Raw genomic sequence first — 17,740 nt, forward strand, 5'->3', positions numbered from 1 at the left:
TTCTCGGCAAGAATCATATGAAAGGTTTGGTCATCTACCTATCCTGATAACGAGCGATGAAGTCCTTAATCTGCTCCGTATCTGCTTGATAACCAACACCCATCAATGGTTCTCCGCCCATAGTATGATGCGTGTATCCGTATCTGATACGCTGTGATCTCAGCTCCTTTGTGAGCTCCGTGCCATCCATCCAGCTGGTATTCATGAGCAAGTCCATAAACTTCGAGTCACGTACCAAGGTGGAGACGTATCCCAGAACCTCAGGGCCATGCGCCAAGTGTGTGAATACGACGCTTAAAATGCCACACGCGAGAAGAATGAGACACGAAACAAGGCAAAACCCAACCCACAAGGCCGAAACTTGGAACACTTCGACTAGATTACTGACTTCTGACGAGATCGTGATGTTCGGTTCAAAGCTTGCCGTCTGACCCAGAGTACTGCTAGTAATCTGGAGCTCTTGTTGACTGAGCATCAGATACGTGTTGAGAAGTTGGTTTAGGCGGATCCCGATCTTATCGTCAGGGAGATCATCAAGGCTGACGTCCGGCGACGAGCTAAGCTCTTTAAATGTCGGATCCTTCAGGTACTGGATTGAAAAGTCGGGAAACCCCCCAAGGGGCCGGCCTGTTGCTGCTAGAGGGAATTCTTTCGAAATGTAATAGAAGAGATGTGGCAGAGAGAGAATCGAGATGGCCTCAGGAGCGTGCGGCTGCTGGGATGGCCGCTGTGCAACTACCGCGCAGGTGTGACGGCCAGAGGTGGGCACGTATGTGCAATTCACACGAGACTCCACGTACCTCTGTGTAACACCGCACACAGCTTCGAGTTTAGTTTCAGGCGTTCTAGTAGGCTTGATGCTAGGGATGATGATCTGCAGCAGCAAGTTCGCCTCGCCAGCCTCGATGCCCGTCTCATTCATAAACAGTCTCAACCCGTCTCTGACGTCTGCTTGGACGTCGGTGGTATTGAGCTTTTCAGCCAAACGAGCATTTTGAACTTCCTGATCTGCCCAAAATGGGTCGACAAATCGGTCAAGCGCAATAGCCCAAGTCGTTAGGTTTTGTGTGTTGTTGACGTGATTCTTGACCCCGCGCCATGTCCCATTGGGGGCCTTCAGAATGTTGTCACTATATGTATGACTGTTGGCCCAAAATCCGCTCGTAATGTTCGTCATGTAATCCTGCGGAAAGCTGATTGGAAACTTCGTGATGTTGTTGCAATCGAGGTGGACGTAGCTACTCTCGACCGCGAATGTGACATTCCCAACGGTTGAGTATTGGAGAGGAATTCCAGCTAAAGACGAGTATTGAATCTGTTGAGAATTGTGGGAAATCTCTGTCCAGTTGTTGGGCGCGTTTTGGTCCAGGAAGGGGATCTTGACGTTTCCCCAATGGTCCATCGTATCGACCTGAATGGAGTCGGGCTGGGCAACGAATGAGGCATACACTGTTGCCAAGTACCCAAGAACACCAGCATTGGCTATTGCTACGATGGACGCGGTACTGGCCACAGGCAAGGTATTGAGTTGATTATTCGCGCCCGTATCGAAATACGTAAGATCCGTAGTCGAGAACTCGGGTATGAATCTCGAGGACAGCATTCGTAGGATTGACTGGCCCCCGAGAGGTGAGAAAGCCCAGATAAAGATCAGACCGAATCCGAGTAGGTTGACTGTGCGAAATTCAATCATAGTATGCAGAGTGGCGCCAACAGTACGACTTCCCATCAATTGTTCCAGGCTGCCAACACTGGATCCTTTTTCGAGTCTCCATCGGGCAGCTTCGGCCATTAGTCTTCCAACAACAGCAGCAAAAAGAATTGGGAAAATAGTAGCAAGCTAGAAAGCCATCTGTTAGATCACTGGGAATGAATTTCTGCGCGTGAACATCGACTTACCATAGTAATGGCGTTCCGCCACTTTCTGTCAGTCTCCTCCTCGGTCCGAGTACCATGCAGTCGCCAGACCAATATAATGAAGATCAGAACACCGAGAGGAAGCATGACTGCAGCTGCATCTGCCAAAGCGGTCCACGTGGAAACATTGTGCTTAGGAAATCTGGCGCCGGCAGATCCTTTCTCGTTCGTAGACACGCGCTTGTAGTCCTTGGAGCTGCTTTCCCCGTCTCTCAGGTTTCTTGATGAGTAGCTGGCCCCAGAGCTGCCGAGGAAGCTTTCTCTTGGCCGGTAAGATGTATCCTCTGGTGCACGCTGGTTTAGGCTGTGGCGGGTAAGCTTAAGGGAGTCTGGTGAAGTGCTGGGTTGCAGGGACCAGGGAAACGACCATGATGCATCGGGTTTCCTCATCTTGTGTTCTAATGGCTAAAAGCCTCGTCTGAAGGTTCGGCTGACGGCGAGAAAATGGGAGAATGAGTTGGCATTGACTCTGTGGAGACTGCTATTGTCTACTTATTCGACATTGGGCAGATGAAATAGATTCCTGCCTCCCGGGGTGGCCAGGCTCTCGCCAATTCTTCTCTCACCTGCGTGATTTCAGCCAATCGTCAACATCAATCGCATTCATGACTGCCAAGCACTGGAAACCCCTGCAGAAATGAGCTTATCGAAGCTAAAGCCTGTGAGCTCAGAACTAAAGTGCTGTGAGATGCAACGCACTAACCGACTGTGGTTCATTTCTGCCCCTCAGCAACATGCTGGGTTGCATTTCTCCATGGTGTTGTGGGCTCACCCTGCTGTCTTGGGGAAAGATTGTTGGCTGATGCCAGGGTATCAGCCAGGTTCAGGCGTCGGTTGGCCTAGGCAACCACTGTCACGTCCTGCATGCTGGCGGTTCAGAAATAGGGTCAAAAGACCCTGCCGCCACTCTTTGGAAGGTCGCAACATGATTGCTTAAACGCATTTGAGCGATTAAAGATACTCAGCTTCATATGGGGAAGTCTCTGTCGCTTTGTTGGCCAGTGGAAGTCCAAGATCACTGTAGACGGCTTCGTTGGAGGTCAATCCGTACGTTTATTCTGGTTGCTTGATCTATAATACTGCCCGTTACTTTCACAAATCGAAAACATATTAGTTTGTGTAGGGAGTGTACCTGAGAGTCGTGACATACACCTTGCACTGGCCATTCTGTAGAATTACTTCAGACTGGCGCTTGCAGCAACAACTCCATTCGAATTTTCTGTCATATTAAAGTACGGGAAGACGTCCATTTAAAGTCTGCGAAAACTTTCTTGGCTCAGACTACTCCATCATCTGTAGCTGGTCGCGCCGCGGCCTGGGCGGAGTTCCACTGCTCGTTGAGTCTTCTCGGAGATCAACGGTCTGAATTGACGGGAATATCGGACTCCGTCTTCGGTTTTACAAGCGGGGCGGTCCGCATCTGCTCCTCAGGGCGAAGACATGTTGCTTCCTTCATTGGCTTCATTGGAGGGAGGATCGGATGGTACAAAAGTCCCATTCGGCTGCTGTGCTGCCTAGGGAGCTGAGCCCTGAAGTTGCTTGGCTGACGTCAAATTTACTGCTGACCTATGTCTTACTATTAGCCGAAGAAAGCTCGGGAAAGAAATGGTACGATGGCACGATGGTTGTATTCGTGTTGCTCCTAGGACTCAATTGAGCTAGGACTAGTGGTCAGCATAGCTCTAATCCCTTCACCCAGAAGCGATTTTGTATGCCTGGAATCAGGGACAGACCGTCTGAATTTCTAGGACTATTCGATCCGTCGCTCCCGAGTGGTGTTTATCGGTCCCTGTGAACTTCATTACGTGCTTGGTTGCTCACAGCCACGCCGAGATCCGGTCCGCGTTGGCATACTTGCAATTTCCTTTCACAGTAATTACTGAATCTGACAGCTCGTATAACCCCAGCCGAAGGAATGTCTGTCAGCATCGACGCCCCAATACGAAAAATGTCTTCCTGTTTAAATATGAAATACCGTTCGCGTCTCCAAATCTTCTGATTATTCGCTGCATCCCAAGTCGACCAAACATGCATCTTCCAGTCTTTACAGCACTCATTTCTGTGGCCTCGGCCGTCCTCATCCAAGGACCTCCCGGTCCTTATTCGGTCGCTCGCAAGGCGCAAGCTTTCGAGGATTCAGCAAGATGGGATCCATTGGCACCGGCGGATAAGCCGGAGAAACGACGCGTTGCCACATCAGCATTCATCCCCGTGAAGAAGGGTAACTGCTCGGACGATGTGGTCCCTTACATGACACCCATCACCGCCAAGGCAATGGCAGGGTTTTCCGCCTCGCTCGGGTTCGCTCTTCCCGACGACTTCTTCGACAATCTCGAAATGGCATTCTGCAAGGTTGGAGAAGCTTGCAAGTCCCGACGTGACGCGTCACGGAACAAGTACCCAGTAGTGCTGTTCTCTCCGGGACTTGGGGGCTCGAGACATATGTACGGCGTTCTGGCTCGGTCTCTTGCCAGTTATGGCTATGTTGTTCTCACATTGGACCATACGTACGAGACCGGCGTTGTCGAATTTCCGGATGGAAGCGTAGTCTACGGTGTGGTCAACGCGACAGGAGGTCTTGCCCCGGCCTACTTAGAGTCGCTTGTCGAGGTGCGGGAAACTCATTGTCTATTGCATCCATCAGATTTTGACTTCAACTTTACAGACACGGCGAGCCGACTTTTCCTTCGTCATCGACCAGTTGCAAACCCCCGATGTAGCTGCTCAACTCGTAGCAGGTACGGGGGCTTCAATCGACTCTGACAAGGTCTTTGTTTACGGCCACTCACTCGGAGGAGCGACTTCTGCCGCTACGATCCTCACTGACGATCGTGTTCTCGGCGGGCTCAACTTTGACGGCGCCATGTACGGTCCAGTACCCACCGAAGGTAGCGACAAGCTCCTTGTTCTAGCCGGGCAGCCGGTATTGCCCCAGACAGTTTTCCCTGGGGTTCCCTCTTGGAATGAAACGTACGACAAACACCAGGGCCCTGCACTTATCGTCACAATCAACGGTACAATGCACCCGACGTTCCTCGATGCGCCCCAACTTCCCCCGATCAAGGAGCTTTTGAAGAATCCGGACTACACCGCTGCTCTCCAGGGTTTCCTCGGTACTATTGATGGCGACCGCGCTGGACAGCTCACCATTGACATCGTGAGGACTGCCTTGCATTCTGTGTTTGACGGGAAGAAGGATGAACTCTGCAATATTGAGAAGCTCGGCCCGGAGCTTGACCTCCTGAAAATCAAGGGCCTCGGCTGTCCGCAGGAATGATGTGGGTTGCAGTAGTAAGTCACGACTCAGAACAAGCAATTACCTCGATGCAGATTTCTGGAGAGCTCGACGGGCAAGAAGCTCTGTGCAAGTTATTACTTCAGAAGGCCGAGAACGGATCAAAGTTGGTCCTAAGCATACATAGCTGTCGGTAGGTGGAGGCTGAAATACAATTCGAACGTTCTGATTATTCATTTGCACATGAGGTCGTGTGGTTCCTGTCCGATGTTAGGTTGTTCCAGGAGTAAAGTCAGGTCGGTTCCAACCTAGTCGACCCCGCTGCGCAGAGTGACCAACTCCCTTCTCATCTCCTCAAAGAGTTTCTGGGTGCTTTTAGAGTGTTCGGCTGTTTTCTTGGCTTTTCTCTCCCTTTCTTCGGCCAACAAGCCTTGGTCGAGTTCTCTTGAGCATTGCCGCCTTGGCCGGCGACTTTTCTGGCGTGTATCCGGGAAACAGCGCTGCCTGCTCAAGCAACTCCATTCTTTTTATCTGGGTGTTGTTTTGAGTGATTTCCATACCCAAACCCAAAAGATGCCTCAGCGTGACGTAGGCATTGTTCCCAGCATTCCCTATGGTAGTTGGCAGCGGTCTTAGTTCGTCAAGATGCGGTCGGAGTTCGCTAAGGGAGCCAAAAGTGCCGAATATCGGGTGAGTAAGCTGGAGGGTGTTGAGACAATAACTGAATTTGCCATGGTCCAAAAACTCCCACCAGCCTGGTAACCCCAGGCCGTTGTGAACAAGAATGACTCTACATCCGTCAGGCATGAGTTTCTTCATGTATGATGCAGAATCGCTCATTTTAGTAGGATTCCCAAACCGAAAGAACTTCGCTGCGAGGTAATAGCCTCATGGTGAGGAGTCTGGACGAAATTGTATGTCGATATCAGCCCGTCGTTGGATGCAGAGCCGAGCTTCGCCGTGTCCAAGATTGGAAGACCGTCCATACGAATACCACCGAAGATGTCGATATCAACAGCGACGAGGACAGGATACTGGCAGCTTTCGCATGCGTCTTCCGGGGGGTGAAAGATCTGATAAAGTACGCATAAATCTTCTTCGGCGTTGGCGTCCGGAATCCTAATACTCTGCAGCACCCGCGACTCTCGCAGGTTGGTGTCCTTTTCAACGATGGTCATTCTGTCGGCTTCGATCGATTGCTTTGAGAAGTATGGACGCTTGACGTATTCTTAAGTTCAAGCAGGGAAAGATAAACGCCGGTATATAAATTGACCCCTTCTGTCCGGGCGCGGGCTAGACCAGATATCGCTGGGAGGTGGTTTTATGAGGTAGGTCGCTTGGTAACGAAACCCTTTTGAGTCGAACACATCAAGGCCAGAGAACGAAGTTGTGAGCTAGATAACATTTGAGTTGATTTTCTTCTATAAAGCCACCTACGCCTCTATCATGTTTTCTGATGCCGAGATTCGATAAAAGCTGGGCACTAGGATGCTGCTGTGAGGTTTGATCAACCCAAAACAGAATGATGGCATTTTTGTTTCTCCTGCTCCAGTATGTAGTCATTATATTCAATGCCGTGTAATTATTTATCCTTCGTGGTATGTTTCTTCGGGGTATAAGCGGTCAATGCTTCCATGTTGTGACGTTGATCTATCGTGGTCGTAAATAATTGCGTTGTCGTCTAGCAGGCCATCATCAGTCCAGCGACAACGGCCAGGCCGAGTATCATCTTGTTGTAATCCAGAGCCCCGGCTGCGCTGGCGCCCGTTGGGGTTGAAGAAGCCGCCGCATTATCGGATGTTGGGGCTGGGGTAGATCCTCCGGTTGATGCAGCTTCCGTGGTCGGTGCAGCGGAGGTGATCTCCGTTGTGGCGCTCGCGGAAGCGCTAGCCGAGGTTGATGAGACTTTGGTCGAGGTTGCTGATGATTTCGTAGAAGAACTGGTCGTCTGGGCCCCAACGACTTCTTGAACCCATTTTCCAGCACTGCCAGAGTAGATGTCGAAGTAGTTGAGATGGTTGGCGGCCGTGTCGCCACCGGCACAGATCGGGTCGGACTCCACGCAGTACGAGCGGAAGAAAGCAGCGTAGGCCTTCATGCCAGCGAGCTGGTCATCCGGACGGGGGAAGAGGCCGTTAGCCCCGGATCCCGACTCGTAGTTGTACGGCTGGCTGGCGGTGTGTCGCACATCGCCAAAGATCAACACCGCAGAGACTGGGGTTGAAACGTCAGTTTCCTGGGTCCAAACAAGCTATCCATCATAACTCACTCTTGTTTCCAGGAGCCTTTGTCGCGTCAAGACCAGAGTTCGGGGTCTGCTGGCAGCCCTGGAAGAACGTGCCACCTCCACCACCCAGGATATCGCCGATGACATGACCTCCCTGTGAGTACCCACTCAAGACCAACTTCGAGTCCGGACACCGCTTGTTGTACGCGGTGACCTGTGCAGTGCCGTTCGCAGCACCCTCTTCCACAGACTGGCAATACGGCGCCTCCAGTGGGTTCCAAAACTGAATGTCCTCGTAATCGCAGCTATCGAGCCCGTCGCAAATGGCTGTGACCAGCTTTCCCTGACGGCCCGGATATGGCTCGTTATTCCCACGGGCGAGGAAGACGTGGACGTCGCGACACTCGCCGTCACCCGTAGATTGACGCGTGGCCACCGAGGCAGCCGAGGCCCATGGCAATGTGGAGACTAGGGCGAGCGCCGCTGAGAGACTTGAGACCATCTTGGATACGGCGAACTGTCGGACGGCGGCAGCGGTGTTCGGCGGATGAGGTGAGAGGTGAAAAAATTACAAGAGAAGAGACTTCAGCCACACGCGACAAGGGCGCACATCCGGATCTTTTGAAGCTCAATCGTTTGGGGCTTCCTTGTTGCTTAAACTGGAGATAAATGAATTCCCCGGAACCAGCGAGGGATGCGCGGAGGCTGTCAAATACGAAGCGACGATAAGACGGGTCCACCGAGACCAGGGATCCCGGAAATTGATGCCCTGGTTTACCTGCCAAATCAACGTCATGTCTCCGGCCTAGCGCTATCTGTCAGGCAAAACCAGTGGTCCAGTTCCTGTTGATCCCCAGCAAGTGGGTGCCGAACAGCTTCTTGGATATGTGACGAAAACATTTACTCATCGGGAGTTTCGTGTTGGCTGGAAGCCGCGTGGGAGCCGACGTTCGTTTACTGAGTCAGGGAGGGCTCCATCTACTGGGCTTTTACAGGGAATAGCCAAGGCTGAGGCGCGGATCAGGATGGAATTAGCCTATGCGCTCAACGGGCTGGTTCGTAACGACCAAAATAGAGAGACGGTGTATCAGGTTGAGTGGTTCGGCGGATCATTTGCCGGAGAACCCGCATGTAGGGCAGCCAGCAATGGTCAACAGACAACTTAAGCTCGTGGGCCGCTGCGATTCAGATGAATGAAGCAGTCGTCAGCCGCATGCGTTAAATACAATACGCGTTTACACTCAAGCCAGACATAAAACATCATGGCAAGCTTTTCAGCCACGACAAGTAAAGTTGCAGTTGCGCTGCCACTGGAGTGATGCTGCAATGCTAGCCCACAATCGAGTACCAACTGTCAGGATGGCTCAACTCGACCATACGAAGTTTCTCGATACCCGGGGACGTGACAAAAGATAGTTTGAAAAGCTCAATGGGTCGATGAAAATCCTTCGTCTGTTTATAATATGCTAGAGGCTGTAGATCCCTGCAGTCCTGTCTCTAGATGTCCTTCTCATAAACCGCCCGATTGATAAATTGCCCCTGATGTTGTGGTTGTATCCCATACGATATTCGGAGACCTCGGATATCAAGCATGTATGGAACTCATATCAGTTCACATCAAAGACTGGATTGTGGAACAGCATTTGACTGAGCATCCAAGGAAGGACGGTCAATCAATTAGCTCATGGTCTCAAGATCCTGCATGATGCATCTGCGAGTGTCAGGAATAGGGAAAACACAGGCATTTGAAATTCCGCAGAGCGTATTATGTAGGGAATTCAGAAGCGAAACGGAAAGCTATCATTGAAGGTTGGTTGGTAGCTTTCAAGTCTTGTTCAAGAACAGAGACCATATATTCTGGGCAACGTCAAGTAGTGAGTTAGTAGAGGCCTTTAGAGGAATATATTCTAGACTACAACCGGGCAATCAACTGCAACAGAAGTTGAAATGTATATCACTGTATCACATAGTCCAAATTGAGATTTCATTTTATGATGAAATCGTTTACTCTAAACTAATTGCATTCTTTTCGGAATACCATCGGGATAGTCCCACATTTCCCTGCGGAACATCGGGGTAACGCGGGGTGTACATTTTTCCCCCGGTTGCGGATCGGAACGCCAAAACTCTCTCCAGCTAAGGTCCCAAATGACCCCTCAATTAGCACGTGGCTGTGCCGAATCCGGAATAACAAGACGTCTCTTCTATTTCATGCCCATTTTCACTTCAGCTATTCTACAACTCACAAATCCATCTCTCGACAGACCGTGAGCCCATCCTCATTGCAGAAACAGACTAGATACCAATCAGCAACATGTCGTCCGAGAACACTGATAAGCTACGTGCCGAGTTATGGGAGCAGGGCTTGAAGAACCGCCGTGAGGTAGTCGGGGAGAGCTACGTCGATAATGCCATGCGAAATGGCTCCAGCGAGTTTGCTTTTGCCCAGCAGGAGCTCATCACCGAGTAAGAGGCCGCCCCAGACTGTCATCTTAGGTTTATTGAGCTGATGCGTGTTTAAAAGATGGGCTTGGGGAAACATCTGGTCCCGCCCGGGCCTCGAGCGCAAGCAGCGAAGCCTGTTAAGTGAGTGACTTGAGACCCGGGTGTAAGCTGTCGCTAACAATCTGTAGATATTGGAATGCTCATTGCATTGAAGAGCTGGGCTGAGTTTGACATTCACATTCGAGGAGCCATTAGAAATGGACTCACCGAAATCGAGATTCAGGAGGCAATTCTTCAGGCTACTGTGTACTGCGGAGCACCAGCCGGAGTTCAGGCCATGAAGGTTGCCGACGAGGCTATCAAGGACATGGTCGAGAAGGGAGAGCACAAGAGGCAGATGGCAGAGGTCTCTCCTAAATACAAGAAATAAGGGTGCGAGGATAAAGATTATTGCTTGCGTGTTAGAAAGCATCAGTACCAACAGTGTCTTCTAATATTGGCAAGAAGCTTCTCCTGATTCTGTATGTGAGCTGTTTAGAATTGTTAGGCGTAGAATTGCTAAGTCCTGTGACTCCCGAAGCTTCATGGATCTCATGGTTATTGCCTGCTCCCTGTGAAAGGTTTTGGTGGGTTTTTTGGGCTAAATAACACAAAAGTGGAAGCAGACTCAAATGTGGAAATACAAATTGAACCAAAGAACTCAGAATCACTGTCGCAAATTGATTTTATTAGGTGTCGCTATCTGTAAAAGAGACGCTGTGTTATCGTGACTCACGGCGAAAATGCCTGTGAATGTTCTTTATTGTGCTCAGCGACCGCAAAGAGCATAGTGCTTTGTCCAACCATCCGTGTACCCCTCTCCACCTATATGCTCAGGGGGCCTCGGCGGCAGCGACGGCATTCTGATCAGCCCGAGAAAGGTTGTAGTATGGCTCCAGAGTTTTGTAATGAATGTCTTTGAGGTGGCGGCGCAGGGTATCGTTGAACGAATATTTGTCATGACAGTGCACGCAGACCTTAGTAGAAAGCTTTGCGCGCTGGTGGGCTCTCTTGGCTCTTTCATTAGCCACCTTTGCCTTAGAAGCAAGGTCTGCATCTGCGGGAGACTCTGCAGCTTCAGCTGAAGCCGCAGCCGCCTTGGTATCGAGGTCGGCAAGATGAGCAGCGCAGGAAGCAGCAGCCTCAGCTTGAAGATGGGCAGGGATGGCAGCGAGTAGAGCTGGGGCGCTTGCAGAGATTTGGGCCAGAATGGGATTGTTGATGGCATTCGGAGCAATAGCAGGAGCTTGGGCAGGGGCCAAGACAGTGGAGGAAGCAAGGTTGGAGTTGCCCTCTTGGGCCCGGCGTTCGTCTGCAACTGCATGCTGAGTGTTGTGGCTCATCTCGCTAGTGGTGGCATGTTGTCGTCTGGTTATCTCGTTGTTCAGCTTGATTCCTCTTTGCTGCCATATAGCAGCGCGGTCTGCAGCTCCTGTTGCAGCAGAGGCTTCCTCGCGCGATCCTACAATGCATTCCTGAAGACTTGCATTCATGACGCGCTCCACAAAGGCAGTGCGCGTGTGTGAGTCCATGGCTTTTATCTAGGACAAATATTGGTTAGATTGAAAGTAGAAATTTGAGGGCGCGGCAGGAAGTGCACACCTTTGTTAGGTCCCAGGGTGTTGGCAGAGGTGGGATTGTGAAAAGTGTGAGGTTTGGAGTTTGGAGACGGAAGTAGGAAGAGAGGAAATAGAAGTGTGGAGATTCGACGTTTTATAAACCCTGGGGAGAAGGTGAAGAGAAGCTGGGATTCGTTCAGCAGGTGCGAGACTGGAGGCAAATTTGGGCAGGAGGTAGAGGCTCTCAAGTGAAAGGATCACTGAGCTGTTACTAGGGAACCTGTCTTCAGATCCTCGGCTTGAGTATTCGGAGTACCCTTCCCCTGCTCCCACCGAGATGAGTAAATTGCAGCATTCCATTATCTATTGATCTCGACAGCGATGGCCTTCTGCTAGGGTTATGCGTGCCCTGCTTCTGTTTCGACATCGCAAAGATATTGACAAAACAGCAACTAGCCGAATCATCGGGTAACTCTAATACAGGGCCCGACTTCGTCCGATTTAACAATCCATGTCGAATGCACTGCTTAGTACACCCGGCCTATAGTACGAGTTGAACTAAAAAAGAAAGCGCATATACTCCTAAATTCTACTTCATATTCAGAATGGGATGCATTCATTAGAAATACGGACATGAGACATGGAGGAAGGGTCCTGAGCTCTGTCTATATTAGCGATCTGGTGAAATAAAGATGCAGAAATGCCATGAAACGACATAAGAATAGAACTAAACGGCTCCTAGATGATGCCAAGAAGCCAAATCGAAGGTATTCTCGTAAGTACACCTAGGGTCACGGCCAAGGATAATGTCAAAAGTTTGAGTAAGTGTGATTTGTGATACCTTCATGCCGCAGAAGTAGGCACATTCTGGTCTTCAGGCGGTCATGGCAGTCAACGTATGATTAAACACACTGGACACACGTCTGCAGTCGTGTTCTACCAGCCCAACGAGTGAATGAAGAGGAATGATTATAATGAAGAGGAATGATTATAATGAAGCCATAGGTGTGATGCCAAACCTGCAGTAGCTTAGTGCTTTCCGTTGTGGCATTAGGGTTATGATGAAGAGGAAGCATGGTTGGAATCTAGTGGTGAGGTTTGGTACTCCTGACAACATCTCAAATGAATGGAATGTCGACCAAAACCTTAGGTCACTCAGATCCTATTCATCGTTTCATCCCCACAGGCCGTGACTTCATTGTCTACACTTCTTTCAGCTATCTAAAACACTACCAGCTGCTTCATAATTACTCGGCGATAAATGGAATTGGAATGACTCACTAGACAAGGACGAAGCACACAAAGCTCCAGTAGTTTGCTAGGGATTCAAACAGGGCAGTTGCCAACAAGCATGAAAGAAGGACATTTTAGTGATTCCACTATAATGCATGATTTCGAGCGCAACGCTTCGCTTCCCACTGTATGTTTCGTTTGGTCTAAGTATCTGCCCAAGCCAATATTGATATCGCCTGCAACAGAAGCAGCAATGCAGGTAACCACATCACAGCATCACAGCTTATCCTCCTAGGACAACTAAATAGTGAACGATGGTAATCAAAATAAGAAAAGAACAGTTGTTCTAACCCATGAGCAACAATTGAAAGTTTGTATGTAGATTTTGTCATTTTGCGTACGGTTGTGTTCGCCTTTGCTTCATGCCTCCGCGAGTTTGACAGACAGGTTTCATGCTCTTAGCTTGGCAGACAAGGAGTTCATGAACTTGAACTGTAGCATATTCACGACAACTTCATCGTCATTATGAAATCGAGGTTTGCTTGCCCGCGCAGGCAGTCTCAGTTGTACCCCCACAAACACATTTAAATGAAAACTGCATCGCCCCCAATACAACAGGAAGGATGTAGTAGAAGAGATTGAGGCTTGTCTTAAAAGCTAACCTGGGTTTGCACCACAAGCCCGTAACGCGTCATCGAGATTTGAGCGACATTTTTCGTCCCAGAATGTTAGGCTCGGCTCTCAATTTTGACTCCGGAAACGTTCGTATTAGCGGAAGCTACAGATCTTGGAATACTTCTGTAGATATGGTAGAATTCAGATTGTTTATCTGCTAAAGCTGCTTGTGGGCCGACATCGAAAACTACCACATATGCTGTGACCAAACCCTTTTCTAGCGAAATCGCTACCAATACTCCCAGTATTTCTCAGTCGTCAAATTGACACGCAGCAACTTCCCTTCGTTGACCAGTTGCTCTACTCGCGAATTTAGGGAAAACTGCAGGCCGAGGCCTGGCTGGCCAAAGTACGGTGCAATCGGCCCGGCCCCAACTTCGAAGTCTATCGCGACTTTGTACACATAATAATTGTACGGATGACTTTGGTCATACGTGATCAAATTATCAGGCGGCAAACTTCGCATCGCATACGGCGTGCCCGCAGGAGCTAGATATGTGCCACGCTCACTGCCGAACCTGTCGACGTAGGTTCCCGTCTCCAGTGTGTACGTGTGATTGGCGATCGCGCCCGGTGTGTCATAAGTGAAGCCAGAGTCCTTTGGGTACTCATACTTTGCTAAGGAGGTGTCGTTCGGACGATTCGTGTACTTTTTGAGGAAATGCTGAGGGCAAAGTCCACCCAAATATCGATACGTGGTGAGGAGGTCTTTTACCGGGCCTTCTGTGGGCATCACAACGGGTCCGAGACGCTTGTCGCCACATACATAAGCCGAAGAATCTGAACCGTCGGTGCCGTTAGAGGTTCCAGCGCAATAGTCGGGGCAGTGGTCAAAGTCGGGTTCGATCTGTTCCGCAGAATATTAGTCGACAGAAAACAATGTTCTGATATCAAAAGAGGCCCTTACGTCTCGCCTTCGAATAATCGGAGAGCCCAGGACAACGATTGTGCCGAGAAACAGCGAGGATAAAGCAGCAAGATGCATTTTGGATTTGGTTCGGGTCTTGACTTGGCCCACACGGTATCGAAAAGGAGCGAGGCCGTGGACAATTGGGCTCCTCTTTATAATCAAGGTATGTGAGCCTGGGCACGCGTTAAATCTAACGCAAGATATTCGGAAAGCTCGCCAAATCATTCATATTTCCCGAAGCCGTCGTCCTGTCAACTTCAGCCAGCCGCTTCCCCACACCGGAAGCAGTTCACCGCTCCCAGCGGGTGCCACGGTAACGCGCATGTGTGTGCATTCGTATTCTGATATACTGTCTTACAACACATTGTTCGCATTAGAGTCCAGCAAGCAGATTGCCTCCAAATACCCTGAGACATGCTTCTTTAGCGGCCCGCTCCTCAACCGCAACGTCTAGCGTCCCTGTAGGGATGTGACTGTGGCGGTCTTGTTAGCTTCCTATTCGTTCGTTTCCCTGCGAGTTACGTTTTCAGGACCTCCACAGACCTCGGGCCTAGCTGAGGGTCTTGAAACTGTCTTCACTGCCGAATGGGTGCTCCCGACCGAGTCCTCTTGGCTTTCCCACGCGAGAGCTAGAAGGAGCATGTCTCAGGTTTCTAGCATGAAATCAGACCATTTCAAAAACAGTCTTTGTAGGGCCGAGTTTTCCCCGCACGATTTCCGCCGTTCAATATCAAAGTATGGATGTTGACATGTCCTCCACATCTTCCTACACCGCCAAAGCTCGGCTCTTAGCTTTCAGCAGATGTTGATATCCTGGTCTTCTTGTATCATAATTCTGTTTTACGGGCCTTACATGAAATCGTTGGGCTGCCAGAACGCCTCTTGGAACGCTTAGCGAACGGATGGTGAGCGATTTGATCATGATAGGCAATGGAGAGATTCGAAGGAGTATCCATGGATGGTGGAAGCTCTGAAGTAACCATTGAAAGTTCAAAGTAGCCAAGAACCAAGATCTGGGGAGGGAGACATCTCCACTTCTAGCAGACGAGTCTTGGTCTTGGTTTCCACAGCGGGAATGCAAGCTCCTGAAATGATTGCGACCTAGAAAACTTTCGGTTGATGTCGGGCAAGCATTGTTACATAGCATGTTAGATGAGATTATTCCCGAGACTCACGATCGTGATACTCAAACGTCCCTCGCCGTCGAGTCCCTGGTCAGTGACCCCTGCACGAAAGGCTTGGCGGAAAGATCTGACTTCCCGGTCGATCATTCGCGGGTTCTGGGTCAGCCAAGTGAGAACGAGGCGCTGTAGCGTCAGAACACCCAAATAGTTCTCAAAACACCATGTTCGGAATGTCGCGATTTCCAAGGCATGATTTCTGTGATGATTAGCATCTTGGCATTGTCCATGTTGTGGAGGACTCGGTCGGTTCTGATAATGAAATCGGGATTAGAGCCCGGCTGCCTCGCTGCGACCTTCCTCATTCTTCGATCACCCGTCCAGGGGTCCCACCGAACACGACATGATGCCATGTCGCTCTCCGAGTACCCGTCAGGGTCATATTGCAGTCAAAAAGGCAATAAACCGCGAAAGAAAAGTTAGGAGGGCAGAAGGAAGACCGCCATCATCTTAAAAAACCGAATCTCGCTCCTGTGAGATCTCTGTGTTCCCCAAGGTGTCACAAGTTCACTTCCCGCCCGTGAAGAACGATTCGAGATGAGGTCCTTGGCCATCACCGGCGCCGTCTGGGTCGCGTTGGGCGCATGCTCGCTGCAAGAGCGCCAAGACGACAAGCCCCTCGTCGACTCGGCCAGCTTCCAAGCAGCAATCACCAGAGAGAGGTACGAGCCACTCCCGTCGACGATTTATGCATATCGCAGCTGACGCATCCCGCAGCTTGGAAGCCAACCTCGTCTCCCTGAGCGACATCGCCACAGCCAACGACGGGAACCGCGCCTTCGGCCTCCCAGGCTACGCCGCCTCCGTCGACTACGTCTACGACCGCATCTCCAGCGTCGCCGGCGCCAAAGTCTGGAAGCAAGACTTCTCCGCCGTCTTCAGCAGCGAGATCAGGGCCAACCTGACCGTCAACGGCGAGGCCCTCGCCGCGTACGGGCTCACGCTGTCGCCCGCGACGCCCGCCGAGGGCGTCACGGGTCAGCTCGTCCTCGGACCAGAGGGTTCAAACGCCTGCAACGCGTCCTCGTACGACGGCCGCGATGTGGCCGGTAAGATCGTCCTGGTCCGCGAGACGCTGTGCGACGGGTACAGCCGCAGCTCGCAGTACGCCGGGATCATGAAGCCGGCTGCCGCGGCCGGTGCGAGCGCTGTGATTGCGATTCCGGATTTCCAGTTCAATTTGACGGCGGGTTCGCTTGGGGTGGCTGATGACGGGACGTTCATTCCTAGCGGGTTTGTCAATAAGTATATTGGAGACCCGCTGGAGACGCGTCTGCTCGCTGGAGAGGTTTTGACGGCGACGTTCTGGGAAGATGAGTACGTCGATCGTCGGGTGACGCAGAACGTCTTTGCCGAGACAGAAGGCGGAGATTCCGAGAATGTGATTGTTGTGAGTTTGCTTGCCTCTTGGAAGTTGACGCGTTGCTAAATGATGCCTAGCTTGGTGCTCATCTCGACAGCGTTGGTTGGGGTCCAGGTATCAACGACAATGGTGAGTGTCAACTTATTCACGTGTGTAGCCATGAGAACGACTGGACTAACTTCAGCAGGATCTGGCGTATCACTCCTTCTGGAGCTCTTCCTAGCCCTCACCAAGTACTCCGTGAACAACAAGATCAGATTCGCGTGGTGGGGTGCGGAGGAGAAGGGCCTCATCGGCTCGCGCTACTACGTCAACAACCTCACCGCCGCCGAGGCGGGTAATATCCTAGCGTATCTCAACTTCGATATGGTGTCCAAGGGTTACTACGGAGTCTTCGACGGCGACGGTGCCGCCTACGGCGTCCCCGCACCGGCCGGCTCAGACGTGATTCAGGAGCTGTTCACTGCCGACTTCGTCTCTAAGGGTATCGACGTGACAGCGGCGCGCTTCACCAACGGCAGTGACTACGCGTCGTTCTGGCAGGTGTTGAACAAGCCCATCGGAGGTCTTCACACGGGGACAGGTTCTGCCCAGGATCCCTGCTATCATCAAGCGTGCGACAACATCAACAACCCGGACCTGGACCAGCTGACGGTGAACGCAAAGGTAAGGCTCTGGATCCTCCCAACTGTGTTTCATAGCTAACCTGATCCACAGACCACCGCTCATGTGCTCTCAACTCTTGCTCTGGATGGTACCAATCTCATCAAGAAGCTGACAGGTCGTAACCTTTTCGAGCGTTCAGAAAGTCAGAAGCGAGAAATAGCAACCGTTGAGGAGTCTGACGATGAGCACCACCATTGTTGAGGCTTTAAAATTTCGATGGCTTGAAGAAAATGCCGTCTGATATGGGTGATTGACACGCCTTCTTGGTATTGAATTACTAGATTACATTT

General features: G+C 50.9%; 6 protein-coding genes across 6 annotated transcripts; 3 read left to right on the plus strand and 3 right to left on the minus strand.

Moving 5' to 3' along the window:
• Nucleotides 1-34: 34 nt before the first annotated feature.
• Nucleotides 35-2,307, minus strand: CGCA056_v005299 (uncharacterized protein; the record flags this gene model as incomplete). The annotated part of the gene is made up of 2 exons (XM_037320552.1): nt 35-1,840; nt 1,900-2,307. 2 exons carry the CDS (start codon nt 2,305-2,307, stop codon nt 35-37), a joined length of 2,214 nt encoding a protein of 737 aa, XP_037181929.1.
• Nucleotides 2,308-3,945: 1,638 nt separating this feature from the next.
• Nucleotides 3,946-5,194, plus strand: CGCA056_v005300 (putative 1-alkyl-2-acetylglycerophosphocholine esterase; the record flags this gene model as incomplete). Its single annotated transcript, XM_037320553.1, has 2 exons — nt 3,946-4,527; nt 4,583-5,194. The coding sequence occupies 2 exons, from the start codon at nt 3,946-3,948 to the stop codon at nt 5,192-5,194; spliced, it is 1,194 nt and encodes a 397-aa protein (XP_037182204.1).
• A 1,639-nt stretch (nt 5,195-6,833) lies between these two features.
• Nucleotides 6,834-7,881, minus strand: axe-2-5 (Acetylxylan esterase 2; the record flags this gene model as incomplete). Its single annotated transcript, XM_037320554.1, has 2 exons — nt 6,834-7,366; nt 7,422-7,881. 2 exons carry the CDS (start codon nt 7,879-7,881, stop codon nt 6,834-6,836), a joined length of 993 nt encoding a protein of 330 aa, XP_037182203.1.
• A 1,812-nt stretch (nt 7,882-9,693) lies between these two features.
• On the plus strand, nt 9,694-10,254 carry pcaC-1 (4-carboxymuconolactone decarboxylase; the record flags this gene model as incomplete). The annotated part of the gene is made up of 3 exons (XM_037320555.1): nt 9,694-9,845; nt 9,904-9,965; nt 10,013-10,254. 3 exons carry the CDS (start codon nt 9,694-9,696, stop codon nt 10,252-10,254), a joined length of 456 nt encoding a protein of 151 aa, XP_037182202.1.
• Nucleotides 10,255-13,559: 3,305 nt separating this feature from the next.
• On the minus strand, nt 13,560-14,315 carry CGCA056_v005303 (uncharacterized protein; the record flags this gene model as incomplete). The annotated part of the gene is made up of 2 exons (XM_037320556.1): nt 13,560-14,177; nt 14,238-14,315. The coding sequence occupies 2 exons, from the start codon at nt 14,313-14,315 to the stop codon at nt 13,560-13,562; spliced, it is 696 nt and encodes a 231-aa protein (XP_037182201.1).
• A 1,643-nt stretch (nt 14,316-15,958) lies between these two features.
• LAP2-1 (putative leucine aminopeptidase 2) lies at nt 15,959-17,651 on the plus strand (the record flags this gene model as incomplete). Its single annotated transcript, XM_037320557.1, has 5 exons — nt 15,959-16,083; nt 16,139-16,811; nt 16,862-16,913; nt 16,972-17,450; nt 17,502-17,651. The coding sequence occupies 5 exons, from the start codon at nt 15,959-15,961 to the stop codon at nt 17,649-17,651; spliced, it is 1,479 nt and encodes a 492-aa protein (XP_037182200.1).
• Nucleotides 17,652-17,740: the final 89 nt, after the last annotated feature.

The sequence above is a fragment of the Colletotrichum aenigma genome, assembly GCF_013390185.1.
Source record: "Colletotrichum aenigma strain Cg56 chromosome Unknown KSG_Cg56_contig03, whole genome shotgun sequence".
In the NCBI taxonomy this organism is placed as follows: domain Eukaryota; kingdom Fungi; phylum Ascomycota; class Sordariomycetes; order Glomerellales; family Glomerellaceae; genus Colletotrichum; species Colletotrichum aenigma.